Raw genomic sequence first — 20,829 nt, 5'->3', positions numbered from 1 at the left:
AGATAACCCCTCGGTTTTGAGCCACCACTGTAATGATCTCATGTTCAGCAGGCCAAAAGGTATCACGTTGGACACTCCACACTCAGACCCAAAAGCCTCTGAAATTGTTTGACAGTGAGTGACTTGCCTAGCTTTATCTTTGTCACGGCTGAAAGAATCGATGTTACACAGGCAGATGACAGACGAGCCTGCATCGCTATCGAATCCCATACTACGCCCAGATAAATGGTTCTCTGTGCTGGAGAAAGAACACTTTTCTTTGCGTTCAGCCTCAACCCTAACTTCCTCATATGTGCGAGAACAACATCTTAATGTTGAACCGCCATCTGCTCTAAATGAGCTAAAATCAACTAGTGGTTGACGTATTTTAGAATGTGAATGCCCCGCATCCGGGATCCGAGATCCGAGCCATAGATTCTTTATTGCAGACCCATAATCTATGCGCTGCCTCGGCAAATGCGAGATCTGAGCCTTATTGCAGACCCATAATCTATGCGCTGCCTTGGCAAACGCAAGATCTGAGCCACTATTCTTTATTGCAGACCCATAATCTACGTGCTGCCTCGGCAAATGTAAGATTTGATCTAAGACTTTCTTCCCTCGAGAGGAAATTAACAGGAGCGAGGCTATGAAACGCCCGATAGTGCATTCTTACACATCCAGACATTTAATGTCAAACAACACAAGAGCATGTCCCGCTCCCAAACAAACAGCACTTTAATCGCATGAATCACCGCTCATAATGTAGCGAGGGCAGGGAGGGACACACAATTCAAAAGGCTATTTGCTCACCATTATAATACTCTCTGAAATATATATGCTTGTGACAAACAACAATAAATAGACAAAGACAATTTCACACATAGTGCTTGCTGAAGGCACAGAAGGTGAATGTGTTTGTTCACGGGTAGGCTTTATAGTTTCCTGGTCAGTGACATCACCCGCCTATGACATCACTCCATTGGACTGATTTCATATGTGCTTCACAACGCAATCATGCAGAGGCGTTCTCACAGTGTTTCGACGCAGCTCGAGTTCCCATGAAAGGGAACATGAGACATAGCCCAAAAACAAATATTGTAATATGATTGATGTTTTTTTCATAAAGCTTTTGTTACAGTGCATGTTTGTTTGTTTGTTTGTTTTTTCAGTTCTTAAAATGTCAATGAGAGTAAATCAGAATTTTGATACCAGTCTCAACAACCCTGAAGAAGAGATGTTCCAAACATATGTAAACACTATTAAGTCAGCAGTAAGTATTTCATATTTCATCCATGAAATATATTGTTCCCATTCACGTTCAACATTGTCGATACTGCCATAATGGGGTCTCGCCTGGGAGCCCAATCATCTCTTCGTGGTAACTAAATGAGCCAATGGATATTGGCCTGTGAGATTTTCATGCCAAGTCACACCTGCCCGGACACAGAGGTATAAATATGACAGGTATTACTCACTTCATTCATACTATGCTTAAAGGATTAGTTCACTTTCAAATGAAAATAAGCCTAAGCTTTACTCACCCTCAAGCCATCCTCGGTGTATATGACTTTCTCCTTTCTGATGAACATAAGTGAAGAAATTTTAATAAATATCCTGACGCATCTGAGCTTTTTAATGGCAGTGAATGGCACCCACGAGTATGAGCCGAAGAAAAAGCTTCCATCCACATCCATCCATCATAAACATGTACTCCACATGGCTCCAAGGGGGTTAATAAAAGCTTCTGAAGTGAAGCGATGCGTTTGTATAAAAAATATCCATATTTAAACAAGTAATGAAGTCAAATATCTAGCTTCCGCCAGACCGCATTCCGTATTCAAATTACAGAAAACTGGAACAGGTTGCGCGTTAGTTCCGTAAGTTGAATAGGGAAGATGTAGGACATACAGCATAAGCTTTTTGAAGAATACGGAAGGCGTAAGCACTTGAAAGGTAAGCGTTTGTGTTTATAAAGCATATAAATTTTTTTTTTTTTTTTTTTTTTTTAGAAAATGCCAGATCGTTTTGCTCCCTTATTCCTCGTTTGGTATCATTTAAAGCCCTTTGAAGCTGCACTGAAACTGTAATTTTGACCTGACCGCTTGGGGTCCGTTAAAGTCCACTAGCCTATAAGTTGAATAATCCTGGAATGTTTTCATCAAAAACCTTAATTTCTTTTCGACTGAAGAAAGAAAGACATAAACATCTTGGATGACATGGGGGTGAGTAAATTATCAGGAAATTTTAATTTGGAAGTGAACTAATGCTTTAAGAGCTGAGCGGTTGTACAGAGATCGCTCATTCCAATCATCCATCTTGAGAGTAAATTTCTTGAAAAGAGCAAACAGCAATTTTAATTGCTAATAAAAAAGAGATTATTTCTGAAAACAGCTATTTTAATTGCTTTGAAGCAGCTTTTCATTGGAAATCTGTCTGCTGGAGTGAGGGGGCATCCAGCGGTTATTCACATCCAACCTGCTGTGCACGTGAATTTGTGAAACGTCATCAGTCACTGCCCAAGTACTGTAATCAAAGTTCACATCTTGCCAAGTACAGTTCAAATCCCTGGATGTGTTTTTGATCCGCCCCTTTTATCAAGGATGCATTGAGAGGTGACTTGTGCGACTTGAGATTGCCAGGTATCCCAGAATGCATCTTGCACTAACCAGCATGTGTCATTAGCGGAAGAGAAAACCCATGCAATTTAAAAATACTTACGTTATTTTGTAATGAAATGCAGTATTAAGAGTTTTTCAGGTGAAAATCTACTGGTTTAAATCTAAAATATGTCGTTTATTGATAAAGATAGCGCCTATTTGAAAATTTGATCTGATGTTTTCAGAGTTGTGAGATCTAGGCAATCACCGGCTGCTCTTCTGACAGTTTGTGCAGAAATTCTTTGGTTATGCAAACCGATTGTTGCAGCAGCTGTCCAGGTAGCTGGTCTCAGACAATCTTGGAGGTGAAGATGCTGGATGTGGAGGTCCTGGGCTGGTGTGGTTACATGTGGCTTTGTCACATTACACATCACATTTAATGGATCATCATGGCCCTTTCATGGTTTATCATGGCTCTTTGCATTATGTGGTTTATCACATGGAGCTTCTCTGGCAGACATCTGTAGGCTGGGCGACACCTAATACATCCACAAGATTCTACAATCTCCAAGTGGAGCCAGATTCTTCCCGTATTTCTTCACTTCCAGCTCTTGTACTGGGCTTCATGTCCATATGCTGTGATTCCCCCTCGGTAATCCCATATGTGTATTGTCCACAATACGGTTTCCCTGACGGTAAACCCGTGTCTTTTCCTGGTCAGTTCTGCTCTGCCCGGTCTCAGTAGTAACTCCTCCCTGGCTAGGTAGGACCTATCGCAGAGATCTTCCATATGTAGTACTGCCCAACGAGTCAGTACATATCTGTTTCTACCACGTTACCTCCCTCTCAGCAGGATGTGATCTCCATAGCGTTCCTCTCCATTGGACTAGGCATGCTTCCCCAGCATTAACATCACTGGTCATGGCTGAAAAATATGGGAATTGAGATCCGAAGTACTCTTTACTGTGAAATGTCACAATAGAGGAACAGCAGCTATGACCATCCCCAGAGTTAGCCCTGTCCCTTCCATCCCACTGGTATGGAGGACTGTTTTCTTTGGGCTTACATGGGGCACTGGGTAGGTTACGACTAGCACACAGTTGCAAAATGGCACGCAACAGCTTGCCAGCATCTGGATCTCCGGCACTCGTATCGACGTAACGCTGAACGTGACTGACTGAATGGGAATGTCTCGGTTACTTATGTAACCCCCATTCCCTGAAGGAATTTTGGTCCCACTTTATATTAAGTGGCCTTAACTACTATGTACTTACATCAAAAAATAAGTACAATGTACTTATTGGGTTCATACTCAATTGCAAAACACTTTTGCTGCTATTGAGGTGGGATAAGGGTAAGGTTAGGGAAAGCTTTGGTGGTATGGGTAGGTTTAAGGGTAGGGGTAAGGTGTATGGGATGGGTCAACAGTGTAATTATAAATGTAATTACAGAAATTAATTACAGATGTAATTACGTGCAGGTGTTTTTAAAATATAAGTACAATGTAAAAATATGTATGTACACAATAAGTGCATTGTATCGAATGATTAATTTAAATGTAAGTACATAGTAGTTAAGGCCACTTAATATAAAGTGGGACCGGAATTTTAACTTTCTAAATGTCATACACATATATTCTGTTTAATGACAGTAAAGCAGCCTAAAATGCTTATTATTTGCTTATGTTCATTGGTTACTTTAACTTTTTTTGCAGATTGAAGACAGTTACATATCTCTGTCTATCTACATTAAAAATTCTGTAAAAGTCAGAAAATTCAGGTAAAGTCTACAGTCTGAACTTATAACTTAAACATAAACATATAACTAAAAGGTATAAAATGAATATCTCTTGTGTTAAAACAGTGTCTTCTCATTGTTGTGGTTTGTGTGTGCTGCTCCATAGGCCTGGTAGCATTATAGCAGACTATGAAATTAGTCTAACAACAAACAGCCTCAGCAGCCTCAACAGCGCAAACAGCGATGATTTTGGATTAGCAAACACACAGGTTTTAAGAACTCTCTGGAAGGCAGGAATCCCTGTAGCTCTGAATGCTTTTTTCTGAAAGTGGTAAGGGTAGACAGTATCTACTTTTAAAACATTCTAAAACATTTTTTGTTGTTGTTGATATACAAACATACACAGTAAATAAAGAAAGTTATATTGAGCTATATTAATTTTACTTTCAGAAGAAAAGAACTTGTCCACCACAGAAAAATGGTATCCCTTTCAAAAGATGATGCTGAGATGTACACGCCCAGCATCTGTAAAGGGTAAAATAAAATGGACAGTCAATGAACAAGATCCTACACAAGACACCAAAAGATACACCATTATATACACTGGCAATGACCTTAGCACTCTCATTGTGCACAATGCTACAGAGAGAGACAATGGTAAGTCATTTAATTAATCGACAGCATTGACATTGCTAATCTTCAGCATGCTTTACACTAAACAATACTTTTGTTGGGAACTATATGTAGATTTAAGCTTGAAAAAATGTATTTTTTTAAGAGAAGGCAGACTAGGGAATGTTGCGACTGGTGTCACTGCCATTACACGAAAGGCTGAGAGGTGAGCATGTGATTAAGTTAGTCATTACGCTTTCTCCAATGGTAAGAGATACAGACCCTCTCATCGCCCTATAATATACAATCTCTGCCATAGCCGAACTTCAGCTCCGGAGGCTTCCTAAAGCTCAGCGATTGTACACACTGTAAACACGGTAACGTTGGCATCGATTTTACCATATCAATCCAAGCACGATGATGAAACATTAGAAGAACTAGTTATTCCTGTAATTCCTTTACATCAGCATTCACAAGTGTACGAGGTGTGTCCAGAAAGTAATGAAAATGATTTTAAAAATTCTTTTATTGAAAAAAGTTACAATTGAACATTAGCCGATTTTCCATCGTCGTGCCGATCGGTTCTTAGAATGTTAAGGAACGGTTCCAGTTGTGTTTCCACTGGAGCCTGGTACGGCACGGCACAGCACAATTACAAACTTATAAACAAACGTATAATTCTTATAAAATCATGCCGAATCGTGCTGTTGCGCTGACGTGCAGAATGCGTGAACTGATGCTAGCACACAGGATTGGTTAGTTGTCTGTTGCCTGGATACCAGTTTCTCTGTAGCTGGCTAAGCACTCTATTTGAGCGATGTAAACACAAATAGGCTATATGCACGGTTACTTCCTGGTTGTCGTTAAGCCAGCTCGGGCATTTCCAGTGAACTGTAACTGTTAATTCTGTACTTGCTGTACATCAACACAAAACCATCTATGACTTTTTAATGTTGAATTCATATTTTAATGCAGTTGTCACATTTACCTAATTTGCCAATAAACCAGTTTTATTGAATGCAATAAAGACGAAGCTATTGGGACCATTTAAAAATGCTGTGTCTGTAATTAGACACGCACACACATTTTTTCTACAGCATTTCAAATGTTATTTTTAATGTGATGACCGCAAACATTATTTGTTCCTTCTGAGATTGTCCCCGTTTTAAACGTTTAAAAATTTAGGAAATTTAACATTTGATAGGAAACACTTTAAAGGTCCCATGGCATGAAAATGTCACTTTATGAATTTTTTTAACATTAATATGAGTTCGCCTAGCTTGCATTTGGTCCCCCAGTGGCTAGAAAAGGCGATGGGTGTAAACCGAGCACTGGGTGTTTTGCTTCGCCTTTGAGAAAATGAAAGCTCAGAAGGCCCAATCTGGAATCTTCCCCATATGTCGTCATAAGGTTACCTTCCCTTTCTCTGCTTTGCCCACCCATGAGAAAATGAGCTACTACAGTGCGAGGCGAGCGCAATATTTTTTTTTCCTCAATAGACAATCATGGCTTGTAAACGAGTGAAGCATGGCAGTTGCTCAGTGTCTGGATGTACAAATGAAGACCAAAGTATTTTTAGTTTTAGAGCCAATGAAGAAACAGTGAGTTAATTTTATTTTCTCTGGTAATGCACCGATACAACTTCCCAAAATTTTGTATATCTGCGCCAAACATTTCACCAACAACTGTTCCCTCAACGTGGGCCAATACAGCCCAGTTACTGTCGCTAATGTAAAGGTAGATAGCATCAAGTATGTGTGTGAATACACACACTGTAACGCGAGTGTTGTACATTTCTTTGTTGTTTGGATAACCGTTCTGCTGTTGGTGTTGTGGCGCACACGATATACACATTTAGCTTGATTGTAAAAACTTTTAAGATGAAATATAATATATTGAAATATATTGTCACGGGGTGAAGAATCACTCGACAAGGGGTACGTGAAATCAAAAACCCCGGAGGGTGGATTTATTGAGAACTGTGGGGTGCCTGGTGAAATGTGTTGCTCCGCTTTCTGGTGGCCGGTGCTTCCCATGTGCTCTTCGTGCTCTTCTGAGCCAGTTGAGGTGAAAGTGGGTGTCCAGACGTGCTCCAAAGTGGCTGGGCTGTCAGTCACTCACTGCTTTCTGTAAAGAGATGAGACAGGGATTAGACCAGCGTTGCATTCGGTTCGAGACCGTCGTTTGAGTGCAGCGTGTGCTCCTTAAGAGTGTGCTGGCTGATGGGGAGCAGCTGTGACCAATCAGCCGGTGACGAGGACGTGCAGGTGTTTTCCGTTGGTTGCCAGGGCGGCGCTGATTCCTCTGGGAGTGCTCGTCACAATATGAAATGTTAAAGATATTCTGAAATATAAAATATGTAAACAAATAAATGATGTTGGCATGGTAGCACATTTTCAACAACAGGCACCTATCCAAAAAGGTATTTGTAATAATGGCAGAGGTCTGACTAATAGAGGCGCCGATTAGTGTCTATAGCTGATAATTATATATACATACATGATAGCAAATCAGAGCAACATGAAAAGCCAACAACATAGGCTAGCGTTAGCTACATGATAATAACTATAACAGCATACATAAACCGACTAAAGTACTGTATCCAGACAAAATATTTTAAACTAACCATTCGGAGATGTCCTGTTGTAGCTGCTGAGTTGCAACTTCTGCATCCGGTGCTTCTCCATCCGGATCAGATTCTGGGTCAAACTGAAAATCTTGAACGACTGCGTGTCTACAAGCCATTGCAATACATCCACTGTCAACATTAGCGCATGGTGGTACAGTGGCCGCGAGCTGGTTAAGACCACACCCACCCTCCACCTTGCCCCGCCTCTCTCCTCCTCATTAGCATTTAAAGCTACAGACCCAGAAATGGCACGTCCTAAGGAAAGCTCATAGTGGGATATTTGCGCATATATCAGCCATTTCCCTTAAAGGTGCCCTTGAGTGATTTGAAAAAACATTTTAAATTGTTCCCTGATATCTACATAGAGGGTATGTGGCTTTTTTATGGCCGAAAATTGTCCAGATATGGTTTTACAGCTCCATTTATAACCCCACAAATAGCCCCTAGAATGAAAAGGTCTGTTTTTGCCTTATTTGGAAGGCTCATGAATAGTAATATGGTGCTCCGCTCTGATTGGCTGTTTCACTGTTCGGCTCCTTCCAGTAGTTCACACTGATAGCAAACAAATCTGTACTTTACGGCGTGAACGATGGAGAGTTTTGGTATTCAACCTTATATGTTTGAGCCTGTTTCTGACGAAGATGCAGATGTAGAGGAACAACCAATTTTGTTGCGATTGGCCATAGACGTTTCTGAGTGGTAAGTTAGTCTTTATTTTCAGTATGCACCTGCAAAACGTAACTGTTACGTCAATGGAACTAGCATATAGCGTTAACTTTACACTATAACTCATAACGTCAGTATTTGCAACTTTGTTTTTAGCATTGTAAAAAAAAATAATTGTAATAATGTGTCGCTGTATGGTTTTACAATGATAGCTTCTTCACTTTGCAATAACAACTCTAAACAACGAACGAAAATTTGTTTCTAATATATTGACATTACCGATATGATTTTAAATTTGATTTATTTAGCCAACCAAAGTAAAGCATAGAAGACATTCCAAAAAAGCAGTGTCATGTTTACTACTCAGCTGCCGTAGTGTGATTACGATTTAGCTATTAGTAACAAAAACTTACATCGTCTATAAATATCTTTTTCCACAGGTGTACGCATACAAGTCATACAAGTTCTCAAAAATAAAAATATTTGAAAAAAAGTGACTAAATGTCTTGTCAAATGACTATCGTTTCAGTTTGAACGGTGTAGAAAGTTAGCTAGAAGGATCGAGTATCTGTAGCTATCTGTAAGCAAATAAACTAACATAGTTAGCTTCGGTGTAATGTGTTGTTGGTTAAATATAGGTCAAATTATAATTATATCCGACAAAAGAGAATTGGCATATGTATCTACGGTTATGTTATAGATTTATATAACAAAGACAGTAATAAATTTTAACCTCACCGTTAATAGTAGTTACGTAAACTTTGCTATTTGTTACTGTACTAGCATCTTGCATTAGATCTAGACAACACTGGGTACATGGTCGTTAATGTTGTTAGCTCACTAAGAAACTTTACATTTAATCAGAAATAGTTTCTACAGCCAAGATGTGGATAAAAGCACTACTTACTGCTTGCGGGAATATAGTTGGAATTACCCCTTTCTTCAGTGTCAAACGCTGAGCGAAGCCTGCTTGATATTGTCCCAGGTTAGAAAAGCTGTCCGTGGTGAAATGGGCAGAGCAAACTAACAACTTTGAGTTAAATTGTTCCGGTATCCGGTTATAGATAAACATCAGCCATGCCTTTTGACAGTTTTTTTCTGGAGGAAGACTATGAAAAGTTTTCACATCCCCTTCACAGCCTGGAACATAACATTTATTTCCATGATCTGCCATTTTCGCTGTTATCCTCGCTTGGCTTGTTTCTTCACTCTGCTTGCAGAACTTCCGATGATTCCGCTGGGCGGTTCCGCCTGGCCTGGATCATGAGCATATGCAAATATTGGGGGCGGAGTCCCCGACTGTTACGTAACAGTCGGTGTTATGTTGAGATTCGCCTGTTCTCCGGATGTATTTTAAACAAATGAGGTTTATATAAGAAGGAGGAAACAATGGGGTTTGAAACTCAGTGCATGTCTTTTCCATGTACTGAACTCTTGTTATTCAACTATGCTAAGGAAAATTCAATTTTTGATTCGAGGGCACCTTTAATCGATTTTCACTTCATTTTTGACTAAAGATTAAACATTATAAAATAACTAGGTTTAAAAATACATTGAGTTTAATATATTTTAAGAAAAACAATAACTTTTCTTGTGAATAAATGACACAGAAATCAAGTACCGCACTTTCCCTTTTCTAATCACAGCTGTCTGCCAGTGCAGTGCAAGATCAATGATTTCGGCACACTTGTAAAAACACACATTTTACAGGGCTCTCAAGTGTCACGCATTGAGCGTGACAGTCACTCATTTCGCTCTTTTGTCACGCACTCCCGCCACACATTGTATTTCTCATGCAGAAAAACTATTTATCATATATTTAATATGCCGCAGCGCCCAAAATGTATCTGGCCGCGCCGCTCTCTCTATGGAACCGGGCAGGAATCGGGAGTCTCGAACCTGCCACTTATCAGCCAATCAAAAAAAAGACAGAGGCTACACAATAGCCAATCAGAAAATAGCACTATTGTATCTGGGTAAGATTTAACGCAACAACCAATGAAAAAAAAGCATATCCTGGAATTGTTCACCATCATCCTCGTTCACCCACAGAGGAAACCACTGGAGCATGACTTTGAGCACAGAGTAAGTCATGATCTCCTGTTTTATTGTTACAACAAATTCACAACTTGTTTGACACAAACAATGACAACTTGACTGCTGTTAGATAATCAGATAATCAGCTTCAGTTTTTCATGAGTGTGAACTTAGACAACAGTTTTACAGCCTGTTCATTGAAACTTGCTCAGAACAAGTAGTCTAGCCCTAGTTATATTTTGCTATCACAAGATGACTGACATTTTGTTACATTAAACATCTCTCTCTCCAAATAGTTTTAATAATTTTATTAGCACTAAATAAATTAAAGTGTATCGCATCGTCGATGTTATAGGTCACTTTTAAAATCATGTCACATTTTATATCCTGGCCATGGATCAGTGTTTCCCATACATTGACTAGACTGTGGCGGCCCGCCACATTCTAATTGGTCCTGCCACAGTCTCAAAATATGAATAAGGATATGACGCGATATTTAAATTACCGTCTGATAATTGCGCTCCTTTATATGGCAAAAGTGGGAGTCATAGAGCAAAATAAGTAGACTAGCACCAATTAAGTTTTCGTGCACTATATTCAAAGTCATCTGAAGCCATTCCATAGCTTTTTTTTTTTCTTCCAAGAATTAGGCTAGAATACTTTTTGCTGCTGAATTATATACTCACCTAGTTTACTTATTTATTTATTGGTCAGCTTATGATTATATATTTTTATTCATTTTTTTATTTTTATCTATAATGAAGTGGTGTGTTTAGTGCATTCTGGATTGGTTAACAAATCAAAGAGTGACCATTAGTTCCACAAATACAGTCACAGGCTCCCACTAATAAATTAATTCAACAAAGGTAACCTCTTTTGCTATATATTTTTAATGGTTTAAATGTGTACTCTACATGTTTGACCACTTATGAACTCTCATTTAGCCTACTATATGTTGTGTACATGACTAATGTGCCCAACCATCAGCAATAAATAAATTACTTTTAGAGCACAAAATTGTTTACAAGAGAACAAATTTCTTTATTGATCTAGTCACTTAATTTTGCTCTTAGAATGCACTAGATTCATGCATTTAAATTTAAAATGTACAAAATTTTCCTCCAGGGGGGCATGCCCCCGGACCCCCCTACAGGGACCGATGTCCACCCACTACAGTCTCACAAAATCCTGTGGGAAACACTGTGGATGCATTAATCATTGCATCTATCTTTCAAAGGTGTCAGGTAAAAGGCAACTAATAAGCATCTCATTCACCCTGAGGCCAGGTTACAGGATGCTAGCCCAGAGAAGGTGGCGAAAGTTTTTTTTTTTTTTTTTTTTTTTTTATGGGGGGTGGGGGGGAGATTTCACTCTTGCCTGTCTCCAGAACTTGAGAGCCCTGCATTTTATTCAATTAATCTAACTAAAGTGCACAATAAATAGCCTATTTAAATTGAAGCTTTTTTTCACATAAAAGTGTGAAAATTGATGGTCAAATTGTATTTAGCCGAGGAGGAACAATGAGGTACGTCTTTATTTATTTATTTAATCCTGTCTTACGTTTGATTAACTAAATTAATGCTATGTCTGACTATTTAAGTGACTATATTCTGATTATAAACTAAGTATTACACTACTGATGATCAATACACCAGCAAATGACATCTCACCGGAAGGTTTCGAGCTTATATTATTGCGGAAGTCCTAAAGAACCCTTCATGCATATAGCCAAAAGTTGTGTCCCAAATGACGCACTATACACTATGCACTTATACACTATGTACTTGTGCACTATGTACTCATCCATGTAGTGCGTGAATTGTATAAGGTTATTTTGTCATTTAACATCGGAGTCTGATACCCTCTCCCCCTCCACTACGTAATTAAAGCTGTGACAGTTGAGTGCATGAAGTGTCCAACATTCCACACTTCGTTTTTTTCCGTTAATTTAGTGCATCATCTGGGTATTTAAAGTGCACTTTTTCGTTTTAGAATTTTTTGTGTGAACACACTACTCGCACTATTTGTACTTAAAAACGTCATAGAATGGTGTATATGCAAATTGGGTCTCACCTAAAGAATATTCACTAACAAGAAGCAACACTCAGTAGAACATTCCATTGCAACACCGGCAACCAGAAGCAGCCCTGCGCGTTTCCTCCATTTTGTGGTGAAAGCAACTCGGCAGTCCACTGGTTTCTATGGCAATATCAGCTGCTTTGTTAAAAAATAAAACGTACATTAAAGCTAAAAATCCAACCTGAATGAAGACAACACAGAATAAAATACAATCACTAGTGATCACCAAATCCTTTTAACAGTTTATTTTACAGACTTTGTGTTTAAGTCTTCCACTTTTTTCACAAAACCTTTTTGCTCTCTAGAAACCCAGTCAGTTTGGGTTAAAATTTTTAAAAAGATCTAATATTAGCATTATAAACACTGAATTAATACCAACATATGAAATTGAATTAAGGACATGCATCAGAAAAATTGGGAATGTTGGACAATAAATATAAAATAACAGCTTGATTTTGCAGTGTTGTATGTTAAAGCAAAAGTATCCAAAAGAGGGAACTATGCGATAACGAACACAGCAATATATCATGTATTATAAGATGTATTATAATGTAGCCTATTTCAATTCAGACCTAGTGGAGTAATACTATTATTGCTATTACTCCACTAGGTCTGAAATATATTGTTTGCTGCAAATATGATGATCTTAAATTTATTAATTATTAATTTACTATTAATAAATGTGTAAAGTTGCATAAAATGGAAATACTCAATAAAGTTTGTTCCCATTCAGTCGGTCACGTTCGACGTACGTCGGACAGACCGACGAATAGGAATCTCGCCAGAGGGGCCAATCTACTTCGAGTGTAACTAAAACGAGCCAATGCACATTGGCATGCAATCATATGCATCAGCTGCTCGCCTCGCAGCGCGGGTATATAATGAGCAGCAGGTGCGTTGCATCTTCAGCTTTTCGCTTCGGAGCCGAACTACTGCAAACACGGTGGTTTCTACAAAGCGAGTGTTTGAAGACGGACTTCAACGAACCAGCTCTCTCTCTGACTGCTCTTCTCGTCCGGTGCAGGAGGACAGCACAGCAGCGGGGCCGATTTCGTTTCTCCTCTTCTTTGCTTTTCTTTTTTGCCTTTTATTTTGAGCAAAAGCTGTTTCTCAGCTGTGAAGGCCGTTTTGACGGCTGGTGACGGTGTGCTTTGGAGCGCTAAAAAAGCTGTTGTGACAGCTGGTAAGAGGCAGCGTCTGCAAAGAGAGTGCACACGACAGGCTGCACATTCCCTGTCTGTGTTGCAGCGGCTTTCCCCTGCGTGCTTCGGCACCTGAGAGGGTTAGTCCCTGAAAGAGCTTACATGAGTAGTTCGCGTCTTTTTAAAGATGTCGTTCTACTTGTGTGCTGCTGGATGCGATCGTTGCCTGGCGCCTCGGGATGGTCACCAACGCTGTATCGCGTGCTTGGGCTTAAGGCACGCTGAGACAGCGTTTGTGGACGAGTCATGTACTCATTGTGGGAAGATGACCGTCGCGGAGTTGCGGTCTAGACTCCAGTTCCTGCAAAGGGGCGGAGTCCCGGTGCCGCTGCCTCGGTCCAATCCTCCCCAGAGGGTTGCGTCGGGCGGCGGCACTGGTGACCTGAGGATTACGGTGAGTGCGTTTCCTTCGGGGAACCAACCCCCTAGGAACCCTCATCCCTCCCGGAGGGTGAGCCTGACGCTTCTGGGGATGACGATTCGGCGCAGCTGCCTCCTTCGGGAGTGACAACTGTGCCCGATTCGGACCCGGAAATGATAGCTATGCTTTCCCGGGCCGCCAACAGGGTCGGGCTCGTGTGGAATCCTCCACCGTGTCCCGAACCCTCGAGGTTGGATGATTGGTATCTCGGGGTGGCAAGGGCTGGTTCTCAGCCCCCCACCCCAGTGCCATTCTTCCCGGAGGTGCATGAAGAGTTCACTGGCACATGGACGGCACCTTTTACTGCCCGAAACCGTGTCGGTGGGTCCTCCTCCCTCACTACCCTTGATGGCGGATCGGCTAAGGGTTATATGCGCATACCCCCTGTGGAACGGGCCGTTGCTATGCAACTGTGCCCTAACTCCACCTGGCGGGGGGAGCCGTCTCTCCCTTCCCGGGCCTGTAAGTACTCGTCGGATCTTGCCGGCAAGGCTTATCAGGCCTGTGGGGAAGCCGCTTCTGCCCTACACGCTATGGCGTTGTTGCAGGTCCATCAGGCCAAGGCACTGAAGGACCTGCACGAGGGTGGCCATGACCCACAAGTTCTCCAGGAACTTCGTGCCGTGACGGACCTCGCGCTTCGTGCGACGAAGGTCACGGCACGGTCAGTGGGTTGTGCGATGTCCACGCTTGTGGTCCAAGAGCGCCATCTCTGGCTGTGTCTTGCGGACATGAGGGATACCGACAAGGTCAGGTTTCTTAATTCCCCCGTGTCCCAGACCGGCCTCTTCGGCAACGCGGTCGAGAACTTTGCCAAACAGTTCTCGGCTGTACAGAAGCAGTCTGAGGCCATCAGCCACATCCTGCCGAGGTGGTCAGCTGCTGCTCCACCACCGCCCGCAGCACCTCAGACTGCCCGTCGCTCTGTCGGGGTGCCCAGCCCGTCCAGCCACCCCCCAAGAAGAAGGGTGGCAAGGCCAAGTCCAAGCGGCCCTAGGACGGGCGACCCGGAGATGGATGGGACTGCTCTACAGGAGGTGGTGACCGCACCGCTCCTTCCCCCGGAGGAGGGCCGGGTGGAGAATCTTCTGTTTCCTTCTGTTTTTGTTCCGCCACTGGCTCAACAGCCAGCGGTACCCAAATTTTCAATAAAAGAGCAGTTTCCTCTATCTCCGGGTCCGAAGAGGGCTCGGAGAGCAGTGGGAGGGCAAGAACCTCACCACTCTCATCCCCCTCTTCTGTCGCCAGCGGACAGCAGCGAGCAGCAGGCAGTCAAAGCCTCGACTGCTCCCTCTGTCCACCCGTGGAAGCAGGTAAGTGTTGCACAGTGCACTGTGACGCCGCTTCAGGCCGCCTCGCAGAGAGAGCCTCCCGGGCCGCGTCCCTGCGTTCCACCTCGCTGCCCCGCTGTGGGTACGCCTGTGGTCCCGCTGGTGCGGTCTCTGGGAGCCTGGTTAGCGCTCACCAGTCCGTCCCGCTGGCTCATTCGGACCATCAGGCTCGGCTACGCGATTCAGTTTGCCCGGCGTCCCCCCAGGTTCAGGGGCGTCCTCTTCACTGTAGTGAAAGTTGTCAATGCCCCTGTTTTGCGTGCGGAGATCGCAGTCCTACTGGCGAAGGACGCGATAGAGCCGGTCCCTCCAGCCGATATGAGGTCGGGGTTCTACAGTCCCTACTTCATTGTACCCAAGAAAAGCGGCGGGTTACGACCTATCCTGGACCTGCGAGTCTTGAATCGGAGCCTTCACAAGCTACCGTTCAAGATGCTCACGCAGAAACGCATTTTCGAATGCATCCGTCCCCAGGATTGGTTTGCAGCGATCGACCTGAAGGACGCGTACTTTCATGTCTCGATCCTTCCGCGACACAGGCCATTCCTGCGGTTCGCGTTCGAAGGACGAGCATATCAGTACAGAGTCCTACCCTTCGGGCTGGCCCTGTCTCCCCACGTCTTTACGAAGGTCGTGGAGGGAGCCCTTGTTCCCATGAGAGAACAGGGTGTTCGCATTCTCAACTATCTCGTCGACTGGCTCATTCTAGCACAGTCTCGGGATCAGTTGTGCGAACACAGGGATTTGGTGCTCAGACACCTCAGCCAGTTGGGGCTTCAGGTCAACTGGGAAAAGAGCAAACTCGCCCCAGTGCAGAGGATCTCTTTTCTCGGTATGGAGTTGGATTCGGTCGAGCAGATAGCATGCCTCACAGAGGAACGTGCTCAGTCGGTGTTGAACTGCCTGAATACGTTCAATGGCAGGACAGCGGTCCCACTGAAATATTTTCAGAGGCTCCTGGGGCATATGGCGGCCACGGTGGCAGTAACCCCGCTCGGTCTGCTTCATATGAGACCGCTTTAACACTGGCTTCACGGCCGAGTCCCGAGATGGGCGTGGCAACGCGGCACGTTCCGGGTGCCAATCACTCAGGAGTGCTGCCAAGCCTTCAGTCCGTGGTCGGACCCTTTGTTTCTCCAGGCAGGAGTGCCCCTAGAACAAGTGTCCCGGCATGCTGTGGTTTTCACAGATGCTTCTGCCACCGGCTGGGGTGCCACGTACAACGGGCATGCAGTGTCAGGGGTTTGGACGAGACCCCATCTGCATTGGCACATCAATTGCCTCGAGTTGCTGGCAGTACGTCTTGCTCTGAGCCGCCTCAAAGGGCCGCTACGGGGCAAGCATGTACTAGTCCGTACGGACAACACTGCGACCGTTGCGTACATCAACCGTCAAGGTGGTCTACGCTCCCGTCGCATGTCGCAACTCGCCCGCCATCTCCTCCTGTGGAGTCGGAAGCATCTGAGGTCGCTTCGCGCCATTCATATTCCCGGTGTGCTCAACCGTGTGGCCGACGAGCTTTCATGAGCTGCGCTGCCAGGAGAGTGGCAACTCCACCCCCAGGTGGTCCAGCTGATCTGGAGAGAGTGCGGAGAGGCTCAGGTAGGCCTGTTTGCCTCACCAGAAACCTCCCACTGCCAGTTGTTTTACTCTCTGACCGAGGGTACACTCGGGACAGACGCACTGGCACACAGCTGGCCCCGGGGCCTGCGCAAATATGCGTTTCCCCCAGTGAGCCTACTTGCACAGACTCTGTGCAAAGTCAGGGAGGACGAGGAGCAGGTCCTGCTAGTTGCGCCTTACTGGCCCAACCGGACCTGGTTCCCAGAACTCTCACTCCTCGTGACAGCCCCTCCCTGGCCCATTCCTCTGAGGAAGGACCTTCTTTCTCAGAGACGGGGCACTCTTTGGCACCCGCGTCCAGACCTCTGGAAACTCCATGTCTGGTCCCTGGACGGGACGCGGAGGTTCTAGGTGACTTACCCCCTGAGGTACTTAACACCATCACTTCGGCTCATGCACCGTCTACAAGACGTGCTTACGCCTCAAAGTGGAACCTGTTCGTCGAGTGGTGCTCTTCTCGCCGAGAAGACCCCCGAAGATGCTCGATCAGAGTCGTGCTTTCCTTCTTGCAGCAAGGGTTGGAGCGTAGGCTGTCCCCCTCCACCCTTAAAGTCCATACTGCTGCTATCTCCGCTTACCACGACCACATAGATGGCAAATCTGTTGGTCAGCACGACCTGGTCGTCAGGTTCCTTAGGGGGGCGAGGCGATTAAATCCTCCTCGTCCCCCCTCCATACCCTCTTGGGACCTCGCTCTGGTGCTAAGAGCACTTCAGATTGCTCCCTTTGAGCCTTTGCAATCGGCAGACTTTAAGATTCTGTCTATGAAGACTTTGCTGCTGGTTGCATTGGCCTCCATCAAGAGGGTAGGGGACCTGCAGTCATTTTCGGTCGACGAATCGTGCCTGGAGTTCGGGCCGGGTGACAGCCACGTGGTACTGAGACCCCGGCCCCCAAGGTTCCTACCACTCCCTTCAGGGACCAGGTGGTCAGCCTGCAAGCGCTGCCCTCGGAGGAGGCAGACCCAGCCCTGGCTTTGCTCTGTCCAGTCCACGCCTTGCGACTGTACATAGACAGAACTCGAAGCTTCAGGACCTCAGACCAGCTCTTTGTCTGTTACGGAGGCCAGCAGAAGGGAAAGGCTGTCTCCAAGCAGAGGATGGCCCACTGGATAGTGGGTGCCATCGCCCTGGCTTACCAAGCTCAGCGCGTGCCCTGCCCGCTCAGGTTGCATGCTCACTCCACGAGAGATGTAGCATCCTCCTGGGCGCTGGCTCGTGGCGCCTCGCTGACAGACATTTGTAGAGCTGCGGGCTGGGTGACACCTAACACGTTCGCTAGATACTATAGCCTTCGTGTCGAGCCGGTCTCCTCCCGTGTTCTCGCCTCAGGTCAGAGGCACGGAGAGGCCCCAGCTTAGTGTCGGCTTGCTGCGCTGCATGCGCTTCTTTGCTCCAGAGAGTCCCTATGGGCAGACCCTGTTGAGTCCTCCGGTTACCCTTCGGCAGCCGACGTGGCGGAGCATCCGGCGCCAGGCCTATACTCCGTTGCATCCCTGAGAACCGGATTTAGGCTGGGTTCCATATGTGTGACCCTACGGAGATCCCATATGGTTTTCTCCACGGTTGCTCCTAAACGAAGCCCGTGTCTTTCCCTCTGGGAGAACCCATCTCTAACCGAGTTGGAGTCACCCCAGTTCTTCCATATGTTGCACAGCCCTGCAGGGTTAGTCCATATGTTCTTCTCCACATAACTCCTTCGGGGAAGGATGTGGCTTCCGCAGCGTTCCTTCTAACGAAGGTTACGCTTTCCCAGCGTTATCCAACAATCTCACTGAATGGGTTTGGGAACAGCAGTGATTGACCCTCTCTGTGTGTTAGCCCTGTCCCACCGTCCGCAGGCAAGGGGGTTCAGGTGGCTTACAACAGAGCGCTGGAGGAGGGCAGCTCCTGTGGTGCTTTGGTAGGGATTCCTATTCGTCGGTCTGTCCGACGTACGTCGAATATGACCGACTGAATGGGAACGTCTCGGTTACAAAGGTAACCCTCGTTCCCTGAAGGAGAACCGTCCAAGACGCGCGCTCACTTGGAAAATGAAAGACTTCCTGTCACCTTGACCAAAGAGTATAGAACCCAAGATGTGAAACTCTTATCGTTTTTGGGCAACAGCCACCAGATTGCGCTCCGGTAGCGTGGCTGCCATTATGGGGTGAAAATGCAAACTGGACCATAGAATCCTTCACATCTTACACACCCAAAATCAGCGAATTTCACAACCAAATCAGAAGCGGAATAGAACATTTTTAAAATTAAGTCATCAGTAAATTTCATGGCACCTGTTGTATGTTCTTAGTGCATTCAGATGTCTGAAGCGCACTCAAGCGCTCACAGATAGGCATTTTCAGCAGAGCGTCTAGCGTTTTCAGCTGGCTAAAAACCCTTTGGTGGACACATGGTCTAATGGCTACAAATCTCACATATTCATCCAAATCATGCAAGTGCTTTTCTCTCATTGCTGCGTAGATCCTGTTGTATATCCAACTGTCTGCTGCCTTTTGTTTCGTGACAATATGATGGTGGCAGCAGAATGAATTCAGAAGTGCACAAAATCATATTGTCTAGTGGCTACTAATGTTCAAGAAAATGCCACTAGACTCATAGGGAAGCGCTTGATATTATCATATAGCGACACCCCTGGGTAATTTCAGTCAATTCCAATGTAATCTGCAAATGTGTTGTTTAACCGTGCAGTGGTGCCAGATACTCTTTAATCTGTAATGACAAACTGAGACATAATTCATTTATAGCATTAACAAGATGACCCCTTAAATTATTTTTGGGAGCGATGGCTGAATTGTATTTTTAGTCCAGTGCCTGTACACTGCATTACAAATTATTATACCAGTGACAAATCAGTAAGATTTCAGTACAATAAATATTAAGATTTTAGTTTTTCTAAGAAAATGTTTGTTTGTTTGTTTATTTATCCATGTCTTTTTAGATAAATGCTATCAATCTCAGACAAAATAATTTGCCAGGTCTATGGAAACCCTAGATTGTTCCTCATTATTAAGCAAGTCACAGTTCTCATGCAATATGGGGAGGAAGAAAGATCTTTCTGAAGATGAAAATCATGAAATAGTGCAATGTTGTGCAAAAGGCATGAAAACAACTAATATTGTGTGAAACTGAATGTAGATTGTGAGTGATTTAGAGCACAGTAGAACTTGGTCAGATAAAGGCTTATTAATGAAAGTTCCTATAAATCTTTGAAAATCAAAATCTGGATTTGAATTTTTAAAGCTATAACCTAAAGATGCTATGTGAAAGTTTGAAACAGAAAATAGTAGTTTTCATCTTGCCACTTTCTTGGTAAAGAAAACAACTTTTTACTCTCTCTCTCTCTCTCTCTCTATATATATATATATATATATATATATTTTTTTTTTTTTTTTTTTTTTTCTCTCTCTTTCTCTTATAGGTAGATACTTGTGTATAATAGAAAGGTCCACAATTGATTACATTCAGTGGCAAAATGTAATTCTTGAAGAACGTCCCAATATTATATTGGGTAAAAATGAAATAAAGTTTCAGTGTGAGGACAAGCCTGTACCATTGACATGCTGTGCAAAATATGATGTTGAATGGATCCCAATTCTATCTGGTGATGAAGTGACATCTCAAGGTTGTACATACATATAATATATGTTTATAGAAATTTACTGAGTGCAGTTATCAGTTGCAGTAGAATTTTGTTTTTAAATGGTTTTATTTACTTGTTTTATGCAATAAGGGGATGGATGCATCACACTAAAACATAAAATCATGAAAGGAAATTGTGAGAATGAAACCTTTACATGCCAACTCAAGGATCCGGTACTTAAAGATTTTGGTTATGGCTGGAACAGAGTCACAGTGAAAGGAGGTGAACCTTTAGTTTTTCATCTTTTTAATGGTGCAGCAACATCCTTTAT

The 20,829-nt window shown here is 43.8% G+C and overlaps 1 protein-coding gene across 2 annotated transcripts in view; it reads left to right on the top strand.

Annotated features, from left to right (window-relative positions):
* Positions 1-20,829, top strand: part of LOC125278259 (latent-transforming growth factor beta-binding protein 1) — a 45,407-nt gene that overhangs the window by 24,276 nt on the left and 302 nt on the right. For both annotated transcript variants that reach the window (XM_048207278.1, XM_048207277.1), the window contains exons 16-21: positions 1,152-1,252; positions 4,294-4,358; positions 4,483-4,647; positions 4,767-4,973; positions 20,337-20,540; positions 20,649-20,780. In XM_048207278.1, coding sequence (XP_048063235.1) covers positions 1,152-1,252; positions 4,294-4,358; positions 4,483-4,642 — 326 coding nt within the window. In that variant the 3' untranslated portion in view covers positions 4,643-4,647; positions 4,767-4,973; positions 20,337-20,540; positions 20,649-20,780. The remainder of the gene's footprint in view (positions 1-1,151; positions 1,253-4,293; positions 4,359-4,482; positions 4,648-4,766; positions 4,974-20,336; positions 20,541-20,648; positions 20,781-20,829) is intronic.

The sequence above is a fragment of the Megalobrama amblycephala genome, linkage group LG11 (assembly GCF_018812025.1).
Source record: "Megalobrama amblycephala isolate DHTTF-2021 linkage group LG11, ASM1881202v1, whole genome shotgun sequence".
NCBI lineage: Eukaryota > Metazoa > Chordata > Actinopteri > Cypriniformes > Xenocyprididae > Megalobrama > Megalobrama amblycephala.
This window is presented reverse-complemented; position numbering and strand designations above follow the sequence as displayed.